At 39.9% G+C, this 25,711-nt stretch overlaps 1 protein-coding gene across 2 annotated transcripts in view; it reads left to right on the forward strand.

Moving 5' to 3' along the window:
* LOC127455854 (12S rRNA N4-methylcytidine methyltransferase-like) overlaps window positions 1–25,711 on the forward strand; it is a 136,043-nt gene that overhangs the window by 78,146 nt on the left and 32,186 nt on the right. For both annotated transcript variants that reach the window (XM_051724000.1, XM_051723997.1), the window contains exon 4: window positions 24,017–24,208. In XM_051724000.1, coding sequence (XP_051579960.1) covers window positions 24,017–24,208 — 192 coding nt within the window. The remainder of the gene's footprint in view (window positions 1–24,016; window positions 24,209–25,711) is intronic.

The raw sequence follows: 25,711 nt of genomic DNA on the forward strand, positions 1-25,711 counted from the left end.
CAAGCATTTTCCTTAATTTTCAGTGAAGTGCAACACAATCTCTTGACTAAAAACAATTACTAGTCCAGCGTCACAGCAAACAAACAAACTACAGTTGTTGTTCCCCTCTGATAGACCAAATGCTTGTTCTGCCATGTAAACAGCAATAAGCCTGTTATATACCTCAATAAATGCTGAGTCCAGTTCAAACTCTTCAGACATGTTTGTAAGTTCTGTTCTCTGGTTTGTGTGCAGCTGTGTTGTGCTTTCTGTTGTTAATATCACTGGTGGTCCCGTTGAAGTGAAATAAAATGAGTTTTTGGTTGAGAGCCCCATCTCGCGTGTGCTGCGTACCTGTTGCTCTCGTGCAAAGAGCTTTAAAGCTCGCGTGCAGACTCATGTATGTGCACAGGAGATCAAATGACAGTGAACCTTTTTATTAAATAATACATTAGATTTCAGTTTGTTTTACACCAAACCTTATCCTATGCTTTTATAACAATCATGAGTCTCATTGAATAATTCATTAGACTTCTGAATTATACTTTTTTGTCCTTTTGAAGCTTGAAGAGGTGGTCACCATAAACTGCCATTGTAAGACATCGCTAAGCACAACATTTTTTCACAATTTCTCCCTTTGTGTTAAGAAAAAGAAGTCTTATAGGGTTTTAAAAACTTAGGGGTGAGTAAACAATGACTGAATTGTAACTTTTGGGTGAACTAATCCTTTAACATAATTATACAATGCACAACAGACTATTAGGATATTAGTTTATTTATTTTCATGTTTCCCATATTATTAGTAATAAAATGAACAAATAAGCAAACCTGAAAATTTAATTGCAAATTTGTTTTAACATGATAAATTCACAGTATGCTTCAGTCCCTACTCCACCAATGATATTACACACTTTTAAGTATGCATACAGCTGAGAGAATGGTAAGCGTTAGAGCAAACCTCACTCTCTGAATGCCCTCTTGTTCTCATCTTCTTTACTGCTCTCTCATTTGCTGAATTCTCATTGAATGCATGTCCTAAGGCTTTTTTAAATTCTTATGAAAGGAGAGAAATGGCAAGGTGTTAAGATAATTGCATCTGTTGTCTTAAACAGCTTTAATCAGACACGCACACACGGTATTACAGTCATGCTCCAAGGGAACCACGTCACTGATGATTTCAGTACCTTCTGTTGCCACAGTATCTCCTTGTCGACTCTTACTAAGAAAGAAAATAAATTCATAAAAACAAGATATTGGCTATATACAGTATATATATATATATATATATATATATATATATATATATATATATATATATATAAATGTATATGTTTGTATGTATATATGTTTGTATGTATGTGTGTATATATATATATATATATTGTATCTACAGTAAATTGCGACTGTGATTCGATTAAAAGTTTTAACTAATTAATCGCACAGTTTTCTGTGATTAATAGTGATTAATAATGGTACATGGTACATTAAAACAAAAATTTAAATATAAATATATTTATACTTTGTTCCAAAGAACTTGCAAGAATTTCATTGACAGACACTATACATACATATATAAAACAATCTGAATGCTGAAGTTTAAAATTTCAAAACTATTATTTTCTCTGACTGCTGTTTAGTCTCTCTCGCGTGGTTTCGCTTTTGACACTGGTTCAGATTACAGTGAGTGTTTTCAGGCGATGCTAAAAGATACGGCAGCTTGCCCGGATCTTTCTCATACCTGGCTCACCACTTGCGGGGGAAGTCTCCTTTCTCAGTACAGTAAATCTGCTCCCGTGTTTATTATGGTGTTTTTAATAAAAGAGTAGCACAAGGCCATTTGTTTTGCATAATAAATGCACATTTTTTTTTTTCATATCAAATTGCTTGTCTGTTCAAATGGCTGTCTCTTTTTTCTGTCTATTGATGCATTGTCCAGGTTGCCTTGCTTCACCATTCAGCAAAGTAAATATACATTCATCAAAGTTTTGGACCTTTACTCTAGGTGCTTGTGTTTGATTGACTGACGTTTTCTCTGTGCATTTTCATCTCTGTATTTTTCATGCTCCACACAATCAGTTTCTGTGCTAGGATCTGCAGTATATTTGAGCGTGTACCTCATTGGAGAAACAAGGATGTGTGTTTGTATGTGAGATAGAGAGAGAGAGAGATGGAGCATGTGCGATCACCTGTTGATGATGCTGTTGTCTGTTAGTCAGCTTTCTTTTTTTAAATAAATTTGTTTTTTTATTGATTCCAAATACAAATTTAAACAAACAACACAAGAATGTTAGTCAGCTTTCTGAAGATAATGTCATTTTGGTAAAATCATCCTATTTTCTCAGTGGAAAAATGGCCATCCTAGCTGGGGTATTCCTCCCTATTTCACGGTAGCCAGTGCGCAAGAGTCCTTCACTACTCTAGAAACCGCAGTCTCCTCCGCCATTATGTCCTCTCCAATGTGGAAAGTCCGGTAAGAGGTGCCTTGAGTTTGTGTAATTAGTCTGTTGTGTCTCTCAGCTGTGATGAGCCTTAATGCTAAAGTTGTTCGTTTAAAGCCGTTTAAAGCTATTTCCTAGCTTTAGTAGTGTAGTAGTAATACGAGCGATCATGGAGTGCTGTTGAATATAAACACTGAGTGATGCTGACTCACTTCACGTCACCAATTGGCTCATATTGCACCCAAAAATGGTCTTTTGCCTCCACCTGCTGGCTAAAATATGTAATGTCACAAAATTAAATGTAAAGAGACAGATGGCTCTTAACACATCTGCACTGTTCTTACACTTTAGTTTAGAATGGCATGAAAACAAGCAGAGTGATGCACAGTTTTTTTTTTTTTTTTTTACTATTTTCAGAACACACAAGCCTTCTGTCATCATCACCCCGTGTTTCAGCTCACATGAGCAAGGCACATGATAGTAGTGCCATTATGAAAATGTGGTATCCTTGATATTCTTTTTAAAGAGCGTGATGAAAATTTTAAGATGGTCACCTTTTCTTTTGCCACTGATTGCAGACATTGAAAAATAATTCACAAACCTAATTAAAAATGTTTACTGTGCCTGTCATTAACTTGCAGCATGTGTTAGCAATTAAGCAAGCTATTTGATTTATTATGTTTGCCAAGCTTGTCAATAAAGTCTTTCTCGGGGTGTCTACCCATTAAAGCAACAGTTTACCACTACACGACAGACTAAAGAAAGAAAGATGGTGTTTAATAAAGGAGAAGCACAAAAGATCACTGCCGTTGGTTTTGCATTAGAAAAGGGCCTCCTATTTTTTTCATCTCAGATTGCTTGTCTGTTCAAATGGCTGTCTCTTTTATGAGGCCTTGTCCAGGCTGCATTGCTTCACCATTCACCAAACTGTGCTTGTGTGTGTGACTGACTGATGTTTTCTCTGTGCATTTTCATCTCTGCTCCCCTGCTGAAAGCAGTCGATCAACATCTTGTCCTGGACTGCAGTGACGTAGCTGCAGGAGACAGGCTGCTTGGTACTGGGGAATATTTCAGGCTTGATTTGTTTGGGAACGTCAGGTCACTGTGGACTCTCTCTTTACCTGGTATGGACTTAGCTTGAACAGCATATAACTGGTTATGCTCTAATCTCCAAGGGATGGTCAAAGCATAAAAACAGCTTCTGATTTTCAGGCAAATGTGTTGTTTTTATGACAAATAATCTAACCAGAGTCTAAGCATACATCTTTAACACATTTTATGTCACATCCTCCTTTGCACACATCAGTAATATGTTCCTCTTGTGCCATGTGTCCAAGTCAAGAAAATAAATCGTTCTGACTGTCCACTGTGGACTCCATGCAGATGATAAAGTCACAGGACAGACTAAACTGGGCCAATAGGAAATAGTTTCTATTTGATTATTTAATGAATATTGGTTGATTGTTTAACAAAAAGATTTTGTATCAATCCAATTTTCTTTATATCAGAGTGTTTAGTAAGTATGGGTGGATTGATCTTTAAAAACTGATACATCTAATCATAAGATTTGCTTTTGAGTATTAAACCTCGCATATAATAGTATTGATATAAAGTGTTTTCTTTTAACAGCGATTTTTATTATGTATTTATTTTGAAAATGAATTATATTTAAGAATGATAAGATATAAGAAGTGATGTGAAATGTACTAGCAAAATAGTTATCCTTATCCTATAGGAGATATCCTTAGTGTTTTTTTTTGTTGTTTTTTTTGGTTTGTTTGTTTGATTTATTTATTTATTTATTTATTTTTAAAGGCAGGATAGATTTAGCCAACGATAAAACAGATGCTATGGGGAAATTGTAGAAATAAATTTTTTTCCAATCAAAAAAGGTGAAAAGAATAAAAGTAGCAGATTTGTGCGACCTTGTTTTGGAGTTTAGATGAATAGGGCTATATGCATTCTTGCTTAAAAGGTTAAAGCCGATAAATAATTTTACAGTTGTTGTTCAAGTCAAGATCAAGTCAAATTTTGTTTGTCATTCCAGCTATATTCAAGTATACAATGGATTGAAATGTCTAGAAAATCTGTTATAAAATGACAAACAAAAAGAAGTCTAACATTTTATTTGTATTTTTTTATTTTTTTCAATAATAATAATGTTAGTTTTCAGTTAAATATTATCTTAAATATATTTTATTTGGCCATAATTACCTATTAGATTTTGTATTTTCTACCAAAATATTTTGTAATGGTATTGGTATCAGTATTGCGGTACAGGCCTTGGTAGATCTTGGTATCGCATGAAAAAGAAATGTGTGGTATTGCTCATCTCAACAGTTTGGTGTTATAAGCCCACTAGCTTTTCTTTTCTTTTTTCTATCTGTTTCCAGGTAATATTTTATTTTGCAGAGAATAAAATTTTGACCCTGGTCTACATCATACATACGTCATGGGGATTTTCTGGATATTCTGCATAATTTCCTGTCATGTACAGCTTGTTCTGGGATGGAATGCTGGGCAAGTGTTTATCAGTATCCTGTGCTTAATTTTATAGTCTCTTTCAAGTCAACTCTTGTGTTTGCACAAAAACATACCATTTTCCTGCCCTACCAAAACAACAGAGCCTTGAGAATCTGAGTGGCTCTGGCACAAGTATATAATTAAATGGTGTTATCAGATTATTAAATACATTTTCAGTCTAAAGTTAATGGAACATGGCCACGTCTATTGTTATGAAACTGAGTGAGCCAGTTAACTTATATTTTTTGCTTTACCCTTTTAAGTTTAGATGATGTCAGTATTGTGGGTAGCAAAACTATAAATAGATTGGTTTCTTAGCAATTATGAAGCCATACTTGGCACATGCACACTCGCTCACACATATCTACACACCCATGAAACTTGTCTTTTTTTAATAATATAAGATCTTACATAAGGCTTTGCTATCTCAAATGCTCTGTTTAAACCACATAGACTTTAGTAATTTAAAATTCTTATGTAAGTGTTTTGCATATTCTCAAATTATTCTGTGGGTAGCACAGCCACAGATAAGCTTAGGAAAACCCCACAGTGCTTTAGGAGGCAAAAGAGAAGAGAGTAAGAGTGCTGAATAACATTACGAGAGAGAGAGGATTACTGTATGTAGGCAGGGGTAATGAATATGCTGACCCAGCTCTAACTAGCTCCTAATGTATTTGTTTCACCCAACTGATAGGACTCATTATAATTATGTCAGTTACGTCTCTGAAAAAGCAATATGCCACAAGAGACCATGCATTACAGTGATTTTATTACAGTAAAGGTTAGGTACGGCACAAAACTTGTGTATTTTTTTTTAGGAAAAAATACGGCAATGAAAATGAAAAAACAGTCTTTTTCAAATAAAGACATTGTCACAGAGCTGCTCTCTGTTCCCTGAATTTCCCTTAAATTAAATACCTCTTCCCTTTAAAATAAAGACACAAACACGTATACAGTATACTTCGATGTATAAACTTTATTTACCATCAGGATGCACCCACTGGCGCATTGGGGCTGTAAACTGGGCAGTGGTAGCTCAGCGGTTAAGGCTCTGGGTTACTGATCAGAAGGTCAGGGGTTCAAGGCCCAGCACTGCCAAGATGCCACTGTTGGGCCCTTGAGCAAGGCCCTTGACCCTATCTGCTCCAGGGGGGCCGTATCATGGCTGACCCTGCACTCTGACCCCAGCCTAGCTGGGATATGTGAAAAAGAAGAATTTCACTGTATATGTGCAAATGTATAATGTGATAAATAAAGAAAATTATTATTATTATTAACTGTACATGTGGCAGATGCAACTGATGGAGTACACACGCTTACACACAAAAACATAACAGTGCATGCCTCCGACAGGCCACGTGAGTATGGAACAAATGGAGATTCATTCTACATTACTTAAATGAAATATACTATCTGTCTTATATACTGTACTATCTTATATACTATATTACCTGTAATCAGACTTGCGTACATGGCTGTGGCCATCTTGTTGAACTGTAAAAAGACCCAAAAGGACTTTTATTTTGTTTGTTTGTTTTTCCCTGTAAATAATTTATATATATATATATATATATATATATTTGTAAATAATAATAATAATTTTCTCCTCATTTTTCCACTGTTTTCTGCAAAATTTCACACCTTCACTGTTCACTGGCTTGGGAGAAGAAATAAAAATACTTGCATTCAAACATCCTCCATTTTTCCTGTATCATATCAGACCACATTTCCATTCAAACCGTAACAAGTAGTGTTAGAAGTGGGATTTCAATGCCACAGGTGTCACAGGCATCACGGGATGAAAGGATGGACCAGATATGGCCATACAAGACCAGTGAAGCACAGCATGCAACACCAATTCTAGCAGCTTCAGGGTCAAGTGGGAGCCATGCAGGCAGGGGCTGACCGAGCTATAAGCTAGACAACAAAGTGAGCTAGAGCCCAGATGCCGACAGGCGAAGGCCCATCCTCTGGACTGATGGAACCAAAATTACATCCAGTGACGAGATGATGACATTGAACAGTTTCTTATGACTTAATGAGAGGATGGCTACAGCATGCAGGTTGCACACAGCCAACTGGACCATAAGACTGGTACCCTCTATTAACAGGGAAGGCATGTAGTGCATACGTGGCCATGGACTGTACCGATGCTGAGGATTATGACAAAGTCAATGAGGCCATCCTAAAAAAGTACTAAATTAGTGCAGAGACTTACTGTCAGAGGTTCCACTCTCCAGAGATTCTGCCAGGTGAGACACCCTGTGAGCTCTATGTGTGGCTGAAGATTTCTTTTCCAAGTGGGTCAAGCCAGAGAAGTGCACAGTCCAGCAAATATCTGAACTCATTATCCTGGAGCAGTTTATGCCACTGCAGAAGAAGCAGACAAGCTGGTCGAGACCTACCTAGTAGCTTGCCGAGAATTCCAACGCAGATTTGGACATCAGAGTCAAGGCTAGCCAAGTGAGTCTGGGGGTGAGGGTGGTCATGCCCAATATAGATCTAGAATAACTCAAAACCAAGGTGACAGAACTAGCAAACAGGAGGTTAGGTGCTATTATTGTGGAGAGATAGGACACTAAGCGCCTTTGCCCTGCTAGAAAAGCCAAGAATTCTGCCCTCTGTTCTGTTCCCCACCCACATCCAAATCAAATCAAAATCAAATCAAATCACTTTTATTGTCACACAGCCATATACACAAGTGCAATGGTGTGTGAAATTCTTGGGTGCAGTCCCGATCAACATAGCAGTCGTGACGGTGATGAGACATATATCAATTTACAATAACATCAAATTAACACAGCACAATTTAAATCTAATATACACATAATTACACACAACAATATACAAATAATAACATACACTGTACAGTATACAATACACACAATATAGATACACATTATTCAATTAAAAAAAAAAAGTATATATAGTAGTATATATAGAATGTACAGTAGGTTGTATTGTACTGTATTGACATTCAGGCTGTCGGTTGATAGTAAGTTGTTAAGAGAGAATATAATATAATAATAATATAATTTATGACAGTCCGGTGTGAGATATAAGAGTAAGAGTAGTAAAGTGCATCGCTGATGTATTTAGATCGTGGGAGATCAAGAGTTCAAAAGTCTGATTGCTTGGGGGAAGAAGCTATCATGGAGTCGGCTGGTGCGTGTCCTGATGCTGCGATACCGCCTGCCTGATTGTAGCAGTGAGAACAGCCCATGGCTCAGGTGGCTGGAGTCTGATGATCCTCTGAGCTTTTTTCACACACCGCCTGGTATATATGTCCTGGAGGGAGGGAAGCTCACCTCCGATGATGTGTCTGGCAGTTCGCACCACCCTTTGCAGTGCTTTGCGGTTGTGGGCTGTGCTATTGCCGTACCAGGTGGAGATGCAGCCAGTAAGGATGCTCTCTACAGTGCAGGTGTAGAACCGTGTGAGGATGTGGCGGTTCATTCCAAACTTCCTCAGCCATCTCAGGAAGAAGAGGCGCTGATGAGCCTTCTTCACAACGACTTCAGTGTGGATGGACCATGTGAGTTCCTCAGTGATGTGGACACCCAGGAACTTGAAGCTGCTGACTCTCTCCACTGGTGCTCCATTGATGGTGATGGGACTGTGTTCTCTGTCTTTTCTTCTGAAGTCCACCACAATCTCCTTTGTCTTACTGACGTTGAGGGAGAGGTTGTGCTCTTCACACCAGTGTGTCAGAGTGTGCACCTCCTCTCTGTAGGCTCTGTAGGTTTCATCATTGTCAGTGATCAGACCTACCACTGTCGTGTCATCAGCAAACTTAATGATGGCATTGGAGCTATGTGTTGCCACACAGTCATGTGTGTGCAAGGAATACAAGAGTGGGCTGAGAACACACCCCTGTGGGGCTCCAGTGTTGAGGGTCAGTGATGAGGAGAAGTTGCTGCCTATTCTAACCACCTGGCGTCTGCTTGACAGGAAGTCCAGGATCCAGCTGCACAGCAAGCTGTTTAAGCCCAGAGCCCGGAGTTTCTCATCTAGCTTGGAGGGCACTATGGTGTTGAATGCTGAGCTGTAGTCTACAAACAGCATTCTCACATAAGTGTTCTTTTCTTCCAGGTGGGAGAGAGCAGTGTGTATTGTAGATGCAATGGCATCATCAGTGGAGCAGTTGTTGCGGTAAGCAAACTGCAATGGGTCTAGAGAGAGAGGCAGCACAGAGCAGATGTAATCTCTGATTAGTCTCTCAAAGCATTTGCTGATGATGATGGTCAGAGCAACAGGACGCCAGTCATTTAAGCAAGTTATTTTTGATTGCTTTGGAACAGGCATAATGGTGGATGTTTTAAAGCATGTGGGGACTACAGACAAAGAGAGGGAAAGGTTGAAAATGTCCGTAAAAACACCAGCCATCTGGTTCGCGCACGCTCTGATGACGCCACCCGGAATGCCGTCTGGGCCCGCGGCTTTGCGGATATTCACCCGTCGGAAGGATCGAGTTACATCCGCTACAGAGACGGAGAGTGAACTAACCTCTGTAGCTTCGGCCGCAAGAGCTCTCTCCGCGAGGGCAGTGTTATTTCCCTCAAAACAAGCATAAAAAGTATTTAGCTCATCCGGGAGAGAGGCAGCGGTGTTCATGTTGGAGTTTTTATTCCTTTTAAAGTCTGTGATGATGTTAATTCCCTGCCACATGCTTCTAGAGTTGGTGGTGTTAAACTGTCCTTCAATCTTGTTCCTGTACTGGCATTTTGCTGTTCTGATAGTTTTTCAGAGGGCATAACTGGCTTGTTTATGCTCCTCCGCGTTCCCAGAATTGAAAGCGGAGGTCCACACATTAAGTGCCGTGCGAACATTGCTATTTATCCATGGCTTCTGGTTCGGATAGATCCATGTTGTTCTGATCAGAACGACGTCCTCCACGCACTTTTTGATGAAACACATTACGCTATCAGCGTAAAGCTCGATGTCGTCATCAGAGACGGACCGGAACATCTCCCAGTCCGTGTGATCAAAACAGTCTTGTAGCGTAGAGTCTGATTGGTCCGACCAGCACTGGATCGTTCTTAGGGTGGGTGCTTCCTGTTTCAGTTTCTGCCTGTAAGCGGGCAGAAGCAGAATGGAAGAGTGGTCCGATTTGCCAAATGGTGGGCGGGGGAGGGATTTGTAGCCATCTCGGAAGGGAGAGTAGCAGTGGTCCAAAACCTGGTCCCCTCGCGTGTTCAAACTAATGTGCTGGTGGTATTTTGGTGCGACTGATTTGAAACTGGCTTTATTAAAGTCCCCGGTCACAGTGAATGCGGCCTCAGGGTTTACGGTTTCCTGCTCACTTATACTCCCATACAGTTCCTTGATTGCCCGGTCTGTGTCGGCTTGTGGGGGGATGTACACAGCTGTGATAATGACCGCTGTGAATTCCCTCGGTAGCCAGAATGGTCGAAACAGAAGCATGAGAAATTCCAGATCAGGAGAGCAGAAAGACTTGATAGAATGTACGTTCCTCTGATCACACCAGGATTTGTTGATCATAAAACATACACCACCACCTCTGCTTTTACCTGAGAGGTCTTTCGCTCTGTCCGCTCGGTGCACGGAGAACCCCTCGAGTTCAATGGCTGAGTCTGGAATCTCCGCAGACATCCAAGTTTCTGTAAGGCAGATAATGCAGCAGTCCCTCGTCTATTGTTGGAAAGAGATCCGCGCTATCAGCTCGCAGAGCTTGTTGTCCAGAGACTGAACATTTGCCAGTAGAATACTGGGTAGCTGGGGTCGATTTGCACGGCGTCTTACTCTGATGAGAACGCCGGCTCTATTTCCCCTTTTTCTTCTGTGTTTCCGCGTCCGGACTGCCCAGACAAAGGGCTCCGCTTGCGTGTTTGTAAACAGCGGGTCGGCATTGAGGAATTTGAAGTCCGGTTTACAGTGTGAAATTGCTGAACCAATGTCCAAAAGTGTTTGTCTGTCGTAGACAATAAGGCAGACAACATCCAAGACAAAAAAACAAACAAACAAAACACTACCATGTTGTGTCGGAGCTCGCAACGCAGCAGCCATACTCGGCGCCATCTTGAGTCCAATCCACCACATACTTCACCCCATGTGCCATTTCAGAACTGCATCGCAGACAGTGGTACAGGTATTTGTGAATGGTCAGTCTGCCAAGGCCCTAGTTGATACTGGTAGCACCCAAACCTAGTACACGACAGCTTGGTTCCTTAAGATGAGTGGGAAGATCAGGACCATTTTTTCTGTGTGCATGGAGATATTATTGAGACCCTGTTGCTGAAATTTATTTGACAGTGAATGGTCAGACTTTCTGAGTGCCTGTCACAGTATCTTCCAAGTTGCCTCATGAGGTGGTATTAGGGCAAGATCTTTCAATTCTTAGTGACTTGCTGTCCCTGGTTCAGTGCTGTAGTGTTGTGACCAGAGCCCAGAGTGCAAGGTCAGGCTACAAAGGGTTGCCTATTGCTGATGTGGAACCTGAGGGCCCCAAAAAGAATTGCCTGTTTAGAAGGGAAAGGCATCAGCTGAAGTTTGAAGGTAGTTGGGAGAGTAGGCAATCTGAAGAAATTCCCCACCCAGAAGTGTCTTTTAGTGTGACCATCCCAGAGGACATAGCTCAGCCAAAAAATAATGCTACTTTGCAGGGCTGGTTCCAAATGGTGTCTTAGGTGGATGGAGTTAAGAAATGTGCTGTCTCTTGTTTTGCAGAGGAGAAATACCCTAAAAAAAGGATACTCTACCAGGTGAAGATATGTAGCCCTGGAATTCCCTGAGTCAATGCATCACACAGTTATGACCCTGTACATTGTGTTCCATTGGCAGGACACTTAAACAAGCATAAGACTGTGGCAAGGATTGCAAGTCATTTCAGTTTGCATAAAATATACACTGTAAAAAAATGGCAGTGTCACATGAGATCTCCTTGCCAGAGCTGAGTAAGAAAAAGCAGAACTTCCATATCAATCTGCTGAAGGAGTTCCACCCCAGGGCTGAGCCAGTGCACTAACATCTAGTTGCTTGTGATGTTGGGGTGCAGGAGGAACCAGCAGAGCTGTACTTCCCAACAAGTTGCACACCACAAGCTGTGGATTTATCCCATCTAGAGACCAAGTCAAGCAGTTGCTGGAGCTAGAGCTGTTTCAGGACCTGGATATACCAAACTTGTGCAACATGATGTCATCCGCATGGAGGTATCCCCAGCTCGCCAAATGAGCTAACGCATCCCTGAAAACGCATGCCCGAAAACCTGCTGAGTGTGCTCAAAAATGAACCAAATATAACGCTCTCCAAAGGTGTCATTAAGCCGTCCACCAGTGAGTGGTGTAGTCCCATTATGCCAGTCTCCCAAAAAAAATGGCACAATAAGATTCTGCATTGACTTCAGACAGATTAACAGCCTGTCTAAATTTCACCCCTATCTGATGCCCAGGATTGTTGAGCTGGTGGAAAGGCTGGGCAAAGCCTAATACCTCACCACTGTGGACTTGTGCAAGGGGTACAGGCAGGTGCCTTTAATGGCCAGGTCAAAATAATTGACTGCTTTTAGAATCCCTCATGGGCGCTACCATTTCTGGGTGATGCTGTTTGGTCTGCAGGGGGCACCTGCTCTGTTCCAGCATTTGATGGACCAGATCCTGCAGGGCATGAGGGAGTTTGCTGCAGGTTACCTCAGTGAGACCTGGGAAGACCACTGTCAACACCTGAAGCAGGTCCTAGGGAGGATCAAGAAGGCCAGCTAACCATCAACCCAAAGACATGTTCAATAGCCCAGAAAGAGATAAGCTACCTGGGTTTGTGATTGGTGGAGAAGTCATCCACCCATAGTTAGAGAAGGTGGAGACCATCTGCAGCTAATGTCCACTGACAACCAAGAAGCAAATGAGATTGTTTCTGGGCCTTTTGGGGGTGGTACAACAGATTTATACTTAACTTCTCTGCCAGGGCCTCTGTGCTTGCATATTTCACAAATGCCACAGCTCAGCAAGGTGGTTTGGATGGAGCCTTTCAAGACTTAAGAGAGGCAGTGTGTGGAGACTCTGTCCTGCTTAGCCTAGACTTCCAGAAGCCATTCATCCTGCAGACAGATGCCTCGGGAGGCATAGAACTGGGTGCTGTGTTGCTTCAGTAGGTGGAGGGTGAATACAGACTGGTGACGTTCCTGAGCTGAAAGCTGTTTCCACGAGACACCGTGTACTCAACAGTTGAACAAGAGTGTTTGGTCATTAAATGGGCTCTGGATTCGCTCGTTTATTACCTCCTTGGGAGACACTTTGTGCTGGAAATGGACCATCAGGTGCTGCAGTGGTTGGACTGAATGAGAGACTCCAACGCACAGATTACATGATGGTATCTTTTCCTCCAGCCCTACAAGTTCACTGTTCAGTATTATCCAGGAGCACTGAACAGTGTGGCAGATTTCATGTCGCATATCCCAGAGGATGTAGATACAGGGACTGTTTCCTCAAACCCTGTTATTGAAGGGGCGGAGGTGTAACCCAGGATGACTGCAGTTATGTGCAGAAAGGGGGAGCAGCTCTCCGTTGCCCAGATTTTCCCTTTAATTAAACACCCCTTCCCTTTAACATAGAGACACAAACACCTATACTTGGATGTATACACTTTATTTACCGTCAGATGCACCCAGCTAGTCAGAGAGACACAACGGCACAGTGGTGCTATAAACTGTTCACGTGGCAGATGCCGCTGATGGAACACACACGCGCACACACACACACACACACAAACATAAAAGTGCATGCCCATACTGGCCACCTGAGCACAAAACAAATGGACTTCATTGAACTCTATCTGTAATTGGACTTGCATACATGGTGGTGGCAATCTTGTTGAACTGTTAAAAGACCCGAAAGGACTTTTATTATTTTTTTATACCTTTGCTGTGATGCATCATGGGAATGGGGAGATACCAAGTATTGTGAAGAGGGGGTTATTTGTGCTGTTAAATGATTTGTGCTTGTAAACTATCTCAATTCTCTGCATATATTGATTTAAAATAATTATTTATTGTTGATTGTATGTAGAGGTGAAAGTTGTCATTCTAACATTCTCTTGATGTTAGGAAGAATGGTTGTGTAAATATCCACAATGGGGAACTGCTAGTTAGTTTTTGACTGGGGTTCAGTGAGTAACGTAGTGGCCAGGGGCGCATTAACACACAGGCTTATATGGGCTGAAGCCCAGGGGCCTACAACTACCATGGGACCTACAACTCCCATGGGGCCCAGCGGGAGGAGCGTGTTTAAACGCTTTCAGCGGGAGACACGGTTATTGACATGGTGACAGTGCGCAACCGTTAAAGGTGTCCTTGTAGTGCTTGTTCAATGCACAGCAGACCAGCTAGCCCATGGACCCACAGGTACCTTAAAGCGCCCCAGGTAGTGGATGTAGTTTCTAAAGGTTGACCGATAGATTGGATTTACAGATTAATCGGGGCCGATAGTTGCATTTTCTAACTATCGTCTATCGGAAAAAATCAACTCTGATAGTTTCCAATAGTACTTTTTTGACTAATTCCTCCGTGGCCAGCGCTGGAGGGTTCTACAGTCTGAACTCCTCTGTTCTACAGTATAATGGCACCCTCTAGAGGTAAAATAAAAAACAATCATTCCTCATGGAGTTTGTTTTGCAATGTGACTAGGCTATTTATATAGACGGATGCTTCGGTTTAAAACATCGACAGAGAAAAGCCAAGGTACAATACACATTATTATTATTGTCATGGTACAATAAATTAGTCGTTTAACACAACTAAAGGTGGTTTGATAATTAATTTGTTTATAACTAATAGCTGTACTGGAGAATTGCATTGCTGACAAGGTGGAGAGATGATAACATTAGAGCTAACATTACATTTACATTAATTTGGCAGACACATTTATCCAAAGCGACTTACAAAAGAGGAAAACATAAGTGAATCATCTTAAGGAGACAGTGGTATGAAAAGTGCCATATTACAAAGTTTCACTAGCATCAGAATAGTATTCAAAACAGAATAAAGTGTAACAGGAATTGTTTTTTTTTTTTTTTTTTTTTTTTAATGACTGGTTAAGTGCTCATGGAAAAGATGTGTTTTTAGTCATTTTTTGAAGACAGAGAGTGAGTCAGCTTCATGGATGGAGTTGGGAAGGTTGTTCCACCAACGTGGTATGATGAAGCTGAAAGTCCGGGAAAGTGTTTTGGTGCCTCTTTGTGTTGGTACAACAAGGCGACATTCATTAGCCGACCGCAGGCTTCTAGTGGGCGCGTAGCTCTGCATAAATGATTTTAGGTATGCTGGAGCAGACCCAGCGACTGTTCTGTATGCCAGCATCAGAGCCTTGAATTTGATATGTGCATCAACCGGCAGCCAGTGGAGAGAGACAAGGAGTGGTGTAACATGTGCTCTCTTTGGTTGATTAAAGACCAGATGTGCTGCTGCATTCTGGATCATTTGCAGGGGTCTAATTGCACATGCAGGGAGGCCTGCAATGAGAGCGTTACAGTAGTCCAGTCTAGTTATGACAAGTGACTGTTGTGTGGCATGTTCAGAGAGGAAGGGTCTTATCTTCCTGATATTGTAGAGTGTAAATCTACATGATCTTGCAGTCTTTGAAATTTAGTCTGCTGTCGATGGTTACCCCTAGATTTCTGACCGAATTTGGAAGGCGTTACTGTAGTTGCACCCAGCTGCACGGTGATGTTGTGTTCAACAGCAGGGTTGGCTGGAAAGACAAGGAGTTCAGTCTTGGTTGGGTTGAGTTGTAGGTGGTGCTCCTTCATCCAGGCCGAGATGTCTGCCAGGCAGGCAGAAATTCGAGCAGTCACTGTGGTGTCGTTGGGCTGGAAAGACAAGTAGAGTTACGTGTCATCAGCGTAGCAGTGGTAAGAGAAACCATGTGCCTGAATGATGGGTCCCAGTGATGTTGTGTATATAGAGAAGAGAAGTAGCCCAAGCACTGATCACTGAGGTACCCCAATAAGTAGCTGATGAGGCTTGGATACCTCACCTCTCCAGGCTACCTTGAAGGACCTACCTGAGAGATAGGAGTTAAACCAGTCAAGCACAATTCCTGTGATGCCCAGCGAGGAGAGGGTAGAGAGTATGATCTGATGGTTGACTGTGTCAAAGGCTGCAGAAAGGTCCAGCAGAATCAGGATGGATGATCTGGATTCAGCTTTCTCCCGTCTCAGAGACTCGAATGGTTAGAACAATGTTACAAGTCAAAGATGGAAACTGCTTACCTTTCCTCTTAATACACTGTTTTGAAGAAAAAGAAAAAAAAAAGTCACAATGGGGAAGGATCGTGCAGATCCACTGAGTTTTTTTTTTTTTTTCGGGGTTGAGGGTCGTCCAGTATGTTCCAGTCAGGTTATAAACATGAGCATTCCGAAGTGAATTTATAAGTTAATCATCAGTAGAACTATGTGTTTCTCTGCTTGCACCCGTAATAAAAGAACTCACAATAAACATTATTCTGACAAGTAAAACAGTTCATAAATTTGTTACAATTTGGTGGATTGAAATAGAATCTATCTGATGTGCAGTTACAGGTGTTGTTACAGTGGCTTCAAACGTGGCTTCTCTAATCAGATTTTAGAGCTGGAACTATGTGTTTTACAATGAAGCCGTAAAAAGCTGTTACAGTGCATAACTTTCATACAATGGTGGCAAAAGTTACATGTTAAGAGACACCAATGATCAATCAATAATCCCATTTAGTGGTAAAATAATCACAATAAGCAATTCTTCTGCCAAGTAATATAGTTTATTGGCCTAACTGTAGGCTGTTAATTGCCATAATAATATAGAATTCAATTGATGAGCAGTTTCAGGGTAGTTCGTATTAGCTAATTTTTAACAGTTTTAAACCAGAGAATATTTAGCCTTAGATGGAGAACTTGGAATAAAATAAATAGGAGAAATTGGAACAACCAATATGGCAGATGTAGAACTTAGGTAAAAGCCTTAAAGGTAAAAGAGCCAGTCACCTCTTATATAAAGACATTGCCTGTCATGTTATTTGATCATAATCTTGACCCACCGTTTTAAGGATTTCTGTCTTTCCCCATTCAAGTAGATAAGAGCTGTACTTTAATGCCGCTTGTATCCATAGAAAATAGCTGCCCAGGACTGTTCCCAAATTAGCAGCCGAGTGAACTGACTTGCCTTGAAATGGACTTTGTTTAAACATGACTCACCCAACAAGATTTTAGAGCCAGAACTATCTGTTTTATAAACAGTGATTTATCTTTTTATAATGTTAATGTTGTCTATGATTACTCTGTCAAGATTGTCTTCAATGTCTATAGTGTGCAATCAGGCACTTAGGTTTGAACATTCGTGTTGATGTGCAGCACTTGACAAGTCAGCCACTGCGAAGCCGCTCACTCTTATACAGCTAATAACACACGACATAGCACCTTCCACTCAGGCTAAGTGCTAGGCATTATTGTCATATTGTTATGCATAGAGTTAGCCTATATCTCCTCACTTTTGCAAAGTTTCTCTCAATTACACCATCAGCTTTTTATATCATAGCAAAGAGACAAGTAAGTGTGAAACTTTAGGCAGCTGTTACTGAGGAAACTAGGTATGATTAACAAATGAAAAGGATTTATAATATTAGGACTCTGAATCCAAAGATGACTCTTAAAGGCATAGTTCACCTAAAAATGAAAGTTACTCATCCTCATATCATTCCAAACCTGTATGTATGTCTTTCTTATGCAAAACACATACAGATATATTTGAATGAATATCCTAGTCCTTCTTTTCAAAACAATGGCAGATGATTTTAAAAATAACCCAAAAGTGTGATAAAAGTAGTCAATGCTTGCGAGTCGACATAAAAAAAGTTTGCATGTTTATGAGCACTGTTAGGGAAGCTCGGTCAGAGTGGCATGCGTGTTCAGACAGGAACAAGTTGAACATGCGAGCCACTGTGAATGAGCTCTAATTGCGCTGAGGCACGCACAGCAGACGGACAAGGATATTCATTTAAACTTTTCCTTTTGTGTTCTGCATAAGAAAGTAAGTCATAAGTGTTTGGAACAACATGAGGGTGAGTAAATACATTTTTAGGCATTTAAGAGCATTTTTGGTAAAGCTTTTTACACTGTACAGCATTATCAGGGTCACCAGAACACTAGTTATCTGTGGGATGGTTAAAAGATATTTGTTCTCACATGCCATTGACACATTGAACAAGTGACATATCTTGCATGTGTGCCAGTGTGAGCGGGCTCACCAGTTGTCAACACATCAGATTAGATACATATCTGTCATTCCACACAATAACATTTGACATAATGCTTGTGTACATGTGTCATTAACACAATACCGGCCATGACAGTCTGTGTCACAACAATCTGTCCTCAGATATTCATTTAATTCTTTTTGGTGAATAAAAGGCACATATTCTGAAATGTGTAGTTCCTGTTGCAGCTACCTTTTGTTAAAACAGATTAATATGTTTACAACTCTGAATCAAGCCGATCAAATAATATTTTTTATTACGTTTTATAGTTTTATTTGATACTGTTAACTAATGGTCTGCTTTGTGTTACCTTTCTCTAGATGAGTTTCCATTCAAGTTGCAGATTTAATTCATGAAAAATAAAGGAAAATCGTAATTTTGCAAAAAACTATTTGCAAGTAAAGCAGCGCTTCAATCCCATGAGAACAAAATCATCACTTCTGTAAAAATGGCTAAAGAAATAGTTCTTGCCACTGTGGCTGTTTCATTAAATGTAATAAACGACTTGTGATTAACTGTGCGCAGACAAAACACTCTGACGAACTTCGTGTTTGCTAGGCGATCAGCAGCTGATACCTTATGTCTGGGAGTGACAGCGAGTCAGACAGTTCTAGGAGGTAATAGAAGCCAAATTTCAGAATGACCAGATCAACATTTGAGATGCTATGTGATGATATTGGTCCCTGCTTAGTCCAGTAATGAGCAAGTTATTCAGTCACATGACTTGTTGGGGCAAAGCCACATTACTTTTTTTAATGGGCATTCGGTAAATGTGTTTCCATTGTAGTTTATGCGCATTTCTTCTTACTGAATAAAAAATGTTTCCACCTCAATCGATCATGTAAGTTTTTATGCAGATTTCTTTAATTTATTTTTTTATTTTGGTGATTTGTTTGTGTGCAGTGTTGCTGAAAGAATAGTTTGAAATTGGAATGTAAGCTGTGTTAAGGGTCTTTCTTACGGGATGTTATATTTGGTGTAATTTTGTTGAGTTATGGTGCATTTTTTGCCTTTGTATTTTGTTGGTTTGTGTGGCTGATAGAAAAGGTTGGCATTTGAAAAGAAAAGGCACTGAGAATCTCACTACTGCTCTGGATTTAGTAATCAGTGTTTTTGCTCAGTTACTGATCAGTCAGTGTCAAAACATGCCATTGCATTTCCACTCTGCATGTGAAATGAGCAACAGACATGGAACATTGTTTACTGACTCTGCCGCCTTCATCTTATCCATGGATTTAGTTAGAACTGTTTTCTTCTGATTTTGAAGGGCCCCCTTTTAAACAAGAGTATAGATCTGGTTTCACCTCAAGCTTACAATAAAGTACATTGTACATTCCAGCACCAAACTAAAACATTCTACAAAATGTAACAATCTTCCATCTATTCCAAACATCTGTTGAACCCACACAAGCCCTCTCAAGAAAAAGAAAAAAACCCCAATGTAAATCTTAAGCATATTGAAGAAATTCACTAATGAAGATCTTGCTTGTCGAGGCACCCGCTGCTTGTTTATGTATTCAGACAATACATTTCCTTCCTCAAATTGCATATCTGAGAATCGTTTTTGTATATTTCATGTCACAGTCTTGCTGTGCCAAAGCCTAATTAGCTTGAGTGGTCAGAATAGTTTTACTTTACGCTTAGGATCATATTGCTTGTGATTTCAGGGTATGTTGTTGGCTGAGGCAAGTGTAAGTCAGCTTTATTTCTTTATTTCAATAATATGCACAAATATTGGTACAAATATAGATACTTAGTAGTACTTCAACCAGATATTGGGACTTATGAGAATAATAGCATAAAACAAAACAAAAATGACTGCAGAGAAGTCTGGCACCTTTGAGGCCCTGAATTGACTGTGTATTGACGCAACAGCAGAGGCAGCATTCTATCTGTCAGAGGCTATCCCTTTCTCCCTCCAAACTCGCCAATTTATGGGCTGGGAGGGAGGGAGGGATGGGGCTCACCGCTCTGGCGGAGTGTATGTCTTTGTGTGGGTGGGCAAGAGAAAGCCTCACTATAGATTTTCCAGCAAATTAATGAAGGGACCGAGCAAATGTGGAGGTGGAAAAGAGAGAGAGAGAGAGAAAGAGAGATAGAAAGCCTCTTCCACTGTGCAAAAGAACTGAGGGAAGCCCTTGCAGCAGGGCAAAGGCTGAGCAGCTCCCTCACCCTTGATCTTTCAGCTGGCCATGGGTGTATGGACAGAGGCACTCTAGGGTCCTATGGGCAAAACCCTCGGCCAGCCCCATGAGTGGGAGAGAAGGACCTTCGATAACCTTGGAGGTGGAGGAAATGGAGGAGGTGATTGCTCTCCCTTTGTACTCTTTTTCATTGGTCAGGAATCTACGTGTTTAGCATGACTACAAAGAGGTGGTCTGTGGTACTGCCCACATGGCCAAATTAACACCTCTGCATGGAAGCCCTTTTGCTCATCCACCTTATTTGTCTCTCTACCATCTGATTTATAGTTGTCTACCTGGGCTGTCCTCAACTCACAGGCTGTCTAAAGGTCACATGAACAATGAATGGCTCCTCAATACCAGGGAAGGAACTCTGCAAGAAGACAGGGGAGACAGAGTTGATGCTAGACAGCTTGTGTCTGTGTTTCAGGAAAGGCCAGCTTAAACTTGATCTGATGACTGATTATGGTTTAAACCGTATTCATATGTTCGTAATTATAATGTGTGAGGCACTGTAAGAATGACTTTGTTACTCATATCTGTGAAGTCTCTTCAGATAAAGGAGAGAAAGTAAATTAAAGCAATAATGACAAAAGAAAGAAACAGTTATGCATAGCCACCCACCTGTCCCTCTGAATGATTGAGAATTAAAGAGAGGCATCATCAGTACTTAATGTCAAACCAACACCTCCACTTCAACTCAAATAAAACACTTGTCACACATGTATGCTGCATCCAAAATGGCGTAATGTCACAGCATGCACTGTATTTGATGAAGGATGCACGTATCTGCTGTCAAAACAGTACGTTCTTTTAGGTATGCATGCAAGTAGTATGAATAGATTTCGGACATCATCCGGGGACGTGAGCATTGACCCGTGACCTGCATATATGAAGACCAACAACCGTGAAAATGATCTACTCTGGTTTTGTTAAACAAGCTCAATTTAAGCGCAAGGAGCAATTATCTTGGTATATGTAGCACTTACAGTTGAGAAGAGCCGTCTGACTTGCCGTTCTTTTAAATCCAGCGTTTTGAATGTGGCGTCACTTCAGCTCCGGAGGGATTATGGGAACATTAAGTGTCCAGTAGATCCGCACTTCAGAATCTCGCCAGAAATATAATGTCATCCGGGTATTTCTGGCTTAATGCTTCATGAATACTGTGGATTCGGACATACTACTCCATTGGCATACTGTTTTTGGCATACTATATAGTACTATATACTTCTATACTTCTCTAACCTGTCTAAAGACAGGTTAGAGAAGTATGGATATTCAGACGCAGTGATACTTTAACATTCATACTCCCCCTACATTAGAGTGTGTAAATATTTTCCACTGAATAACCATGTAACATTTGCACATTCTTGTTTGTATGTGTTTACATGTATTCATCGGTTTGTGTGTCTGTGTTTGTTTTTCAATTAAGTTTAAGCTGTGACTGCGATCTCTCACAACCCTCATCTTCTGGTCTCCTAGGTGATAAATAAATGAAATGTTGTTACCTTTCATGTGGGATGCATATTATTTGGTCTGTCTCTCATTTTCCCTCCCTGTACAACCCACTAAGGTAACCAGCCCAACAGAGACAAAATACCTGCCACATTTTGTTCAGCTTTGTAGGATTGGAACCTTCTTTTCTTTTTTTTTCTTTTTTTTTGCCAATTACAGACTATGTAAGACTAGAAAATCCTTTGTACAAAGACCAGAGTATTTAAAGTAATATTTTGTGTTCAATACAAGTTAAGCTCAATTGACAGCATTTGTAGAATAATGATGATAACCACAAAAAATAATTTTGATGTGTCCCTCCTTAAAGAAAAAAGCAAAAAATGGGTTATGGTGAGGCACTTACAATAGAAGTGAATGGGACCAAACTGTAAACATTAAAATACTGTTTAAAAAATATAGTCACAAGACGTAAACAGTACACATGTAAAGATAATTTTAGAGTGATAAAACCGCTTACTAACCTTTTCTGTGTAAAGTTTTTTAATTTTCAAACTTAATTGCCATGTGGACATAATGACATAAGCCCTAAAAATACCATAAAAGCAACAATTTAAACAACTTTAGAGCATAAATAATACAAGAGTTTTAACAGAATTAACAAATTAATTATTATTATAAAATTATTCTGCACATTTCTGCCTTTAAACCCTCATAGAAATTGGCCCCATTTTCTACCATTATAAGTGCCTTAATGTAACCTTGATTTTTTTTAAAGAAAAGGAGGGATGAGTTCAAATTCTTTATGTGTTAATCAACATTATGCCACAAATGCTGTTGATTGAGCTTAATTTGTATTGAACCTGGAATATTCCTTTAATGGGCAGGGCACTGTTTTATTGTAGTTACAGCTAATTATTGAGGCATAATGCATTTTTATGCCATATTGTTCATAACAGTTGTCAGTTGAGGGCACTATTTTACTACTGTTGTTTTTAACAACCATTTCTGCTCTCAATAAAGTTAATTTTGGTATCTTTGGAGTTCGGGGTTTTGGAAAGAGGAGGTGTGGCTAATCCAATGGCTCCGTCTCGTGGAAGTAGAACGGCTGAAATCGCTTACAGCACCTTTATCTTTAAATGGACCCTATTATGAAAATTTAGATTTTCCTTGATTAAAACAACAAATGTTTGATGTAATATGAAACATATTGTTACTTTCAGAGCTCATAACTTTCTCCTCATTTCAAAAAGACCATTTTATCAAAAGGCATTTATTAAAAAAGCATTTATTAAAAAAATAAGTTGCAAACAGCTTGTTCTGAACTTCTGACAGACAAATACATGCACACGACATGTCAACTTTTCTATTCAGTGTTCTGCAACTTGGCCCATACAGTGAAATACTAACAACAGTTATTAGAAGTTAATTTCACATGTGAAGAGCGAGTTTAAATCTTTTAAATCTTAAAGGCACAGCAGGAAAGACACCTCTTTAAATTCTAAGGGTCATAGGCTTTAATCACACTGCACAAAATTTTATTTGCACTTGAAATTCAATCCATAGAACTGATTGTCCACACTGTCATTTTGCAAGTGATGAAATTAGATCTGTTTATTCAGACAGTGAAATCAATATCCAGTTTCTACTTTGGTTGCCATAGTAATGACTTAAGCATCAGCACGATGCCACGAAACATACGCTAGTAGCTTTCATTGTGGAAAGAGAACATTTTTACCTCTGCTTATGTCTGAAATGACATTCCGCCACGTTGCATCACACAGTGTTGAAAGATCATTGTTTTCTGGAATCTTTAGCTGGTTAACCATTCATTACATAGTGAATGCCAAATGTGAGCAAAAATGAGTTCAGACGTACAGTAGCTGTAGACACTACTGCTCTTTGTGTAGGATGAGTAAAAAACCATATGAAATAATCTGACCATTCAGAATGAAACATGTGAATTTTTATTTGTATCTGATTTCAACTCAATGAAGTATTTTTTGCTGTTCAGACTACAAACAGTTAAATAGATTTGAGTCAGAAACACAAAAAAAAAAAACAAAGCCATAGAGTGTTCGGAAAATGAACATGTAAAATTAAATTCAGACTGTTCTTTGCGCAAGAAACCTATGATATGAGTCCCCATCTTTATTTTCTTCCTCTTAGTGTTTTCTATTCTATTCTGTCTTTCTCTTCTGTATAGGGGCCAGGTAAAGCCAGTGCTCGGGAGGTTCAGTGAGCTGAATAACCTGCTCCCAACATTGGGTTTGGGACCGAGAGATGTGGATGCTGTCCTTCTGGATGCTGGTTGCTCCTCCATGCAGATGGACTTAGCAGAGAGAGGCTTCTCCCTCAGCAAGGATGGACCACTAGACATGAGGATGGATGGAGACAGGTTTAAACATTAACTTGGCTCACTTTCTAAGTAAAAGTACTCATTGTTACTGTTTTTCCAAGCATAATTTGTGCTATTAGTAATGCTTTATTCACTCTCGATGCATTGTGTTGGCACCACAGTTATTATTATTCAGTTATATATGGCTCACTCAGTGTGAAGCCACATTATTGATTACATCTACAGAGTCTCCTCTTTTATAGTTGTTCAAAACAAATTCTGAACAGGTGTAAGGCATAACCTAATTAGAGCTTAATGAAATAAAGAGATGACTAAGCACTGCAGTGATTCACATTCCATATTTCTGAGAAAACGTCTTAACAAAAATGAGTGCAGACATTATCAGGATGTAGTGTCACTCAAAAAACCCACTGGACCAATTTTACATTGTTTTTTGTAAATGAATAATATGAAGGCCCCATGTCATAGTTGGCTTTTAACATTATTTGACTAAACAAAACAACAAAAAGGTATTAAATTGCACTATAGATTGGTTTTAACAATAGTTAATGCAAAACAATTGGTGCAGTCCGATCGCTATCCATTTATGATGTTGTGATGCAGTGTGATGTATTAAATTATGAGAAATGTATTATGTTGTGTTTCGTATCAGGAGGTAGTTGGCAATGTCCAGCCCTAATAAATATCCAATATACTCAAACCAATACCTCCATAGAATATCCCTGCAAATTTCATATTATTTTCTGCAGTTCAGTTCTGTGATATTGCAGCACTATTTAGTCAAATGAATTGCACGTATCCAGTTGTATTTAATTGATATCTACCATAGCTATAAATAAACCAGTCACCTTGTTATGGTATGGGTTCCCTCTGATTTCTAGAAGAGTGAGAGTTATTTCTTATTAGGAAGTTTGGTGGAAGTTTCCAGTGTGATAATGAGGTGGAAATCCCACCCACCATAACCAACTCTGAACTTTTTCTGGGGGCGAGATGAAATGGTTGAAGAAAGAGAGGGAGAGAGAGAGAAAGAGTGAGGAGATGTAAAGCAGGTCGATGAAGGTTCTGCCCACGGTGTCTGAAAACGCTTTATTCTTGCTTTCTCACAAAAACCAATACAAGAATTCCCTTTTACGACAACATGACGTGGTCAGCCAAATCTATCTGGCCTTCAGGAAGAACAGAACATACTTACATTAATCAGTCATTTCTCTGTTTGAGTTACTCATTCTTTGCTCTTAGTCGTGCCCACATAAATGACAAACTATTATTATTCCAAGGATCATGTAAGATTCAGATTGACTAATATTCTAAAGACAGGTTAGATTTTGTTTTGTATTAGTTGGAAGAACATCTCTCAAAGTTTTATTTGCCTTTTTTGGGTATGGCACATGCCAACTCTTTTGTCAAACAGTTCTTTATCATCTACACAATCCAGGTCCTCACAGTGGTGTTTAAAACATGTCTTAGCTATTTTTCTTTGTGTTTTTCCTTATGGGACAGTCCACAGGCAAAGGGATATATCATTCCAAAGTACATCAAGGT

This window comes from Myxocyprinus asiaticus, chromosome 2 (assembly GCF_019703515.2).
Source record: "Myxocyprinus asiaticus isolate MX2 ecotype Aquarium Trade chromosome 2, UBuf_Myxa_2, whole genome shotgun sequence".
Classification (NCBI taxonomy): Eukaryota; Metazoa; Chordata; class Actinopteri; order Cypriniformes; family Catostomidae; genus Myxocyprinus; species Myxocyprinus asiaticus.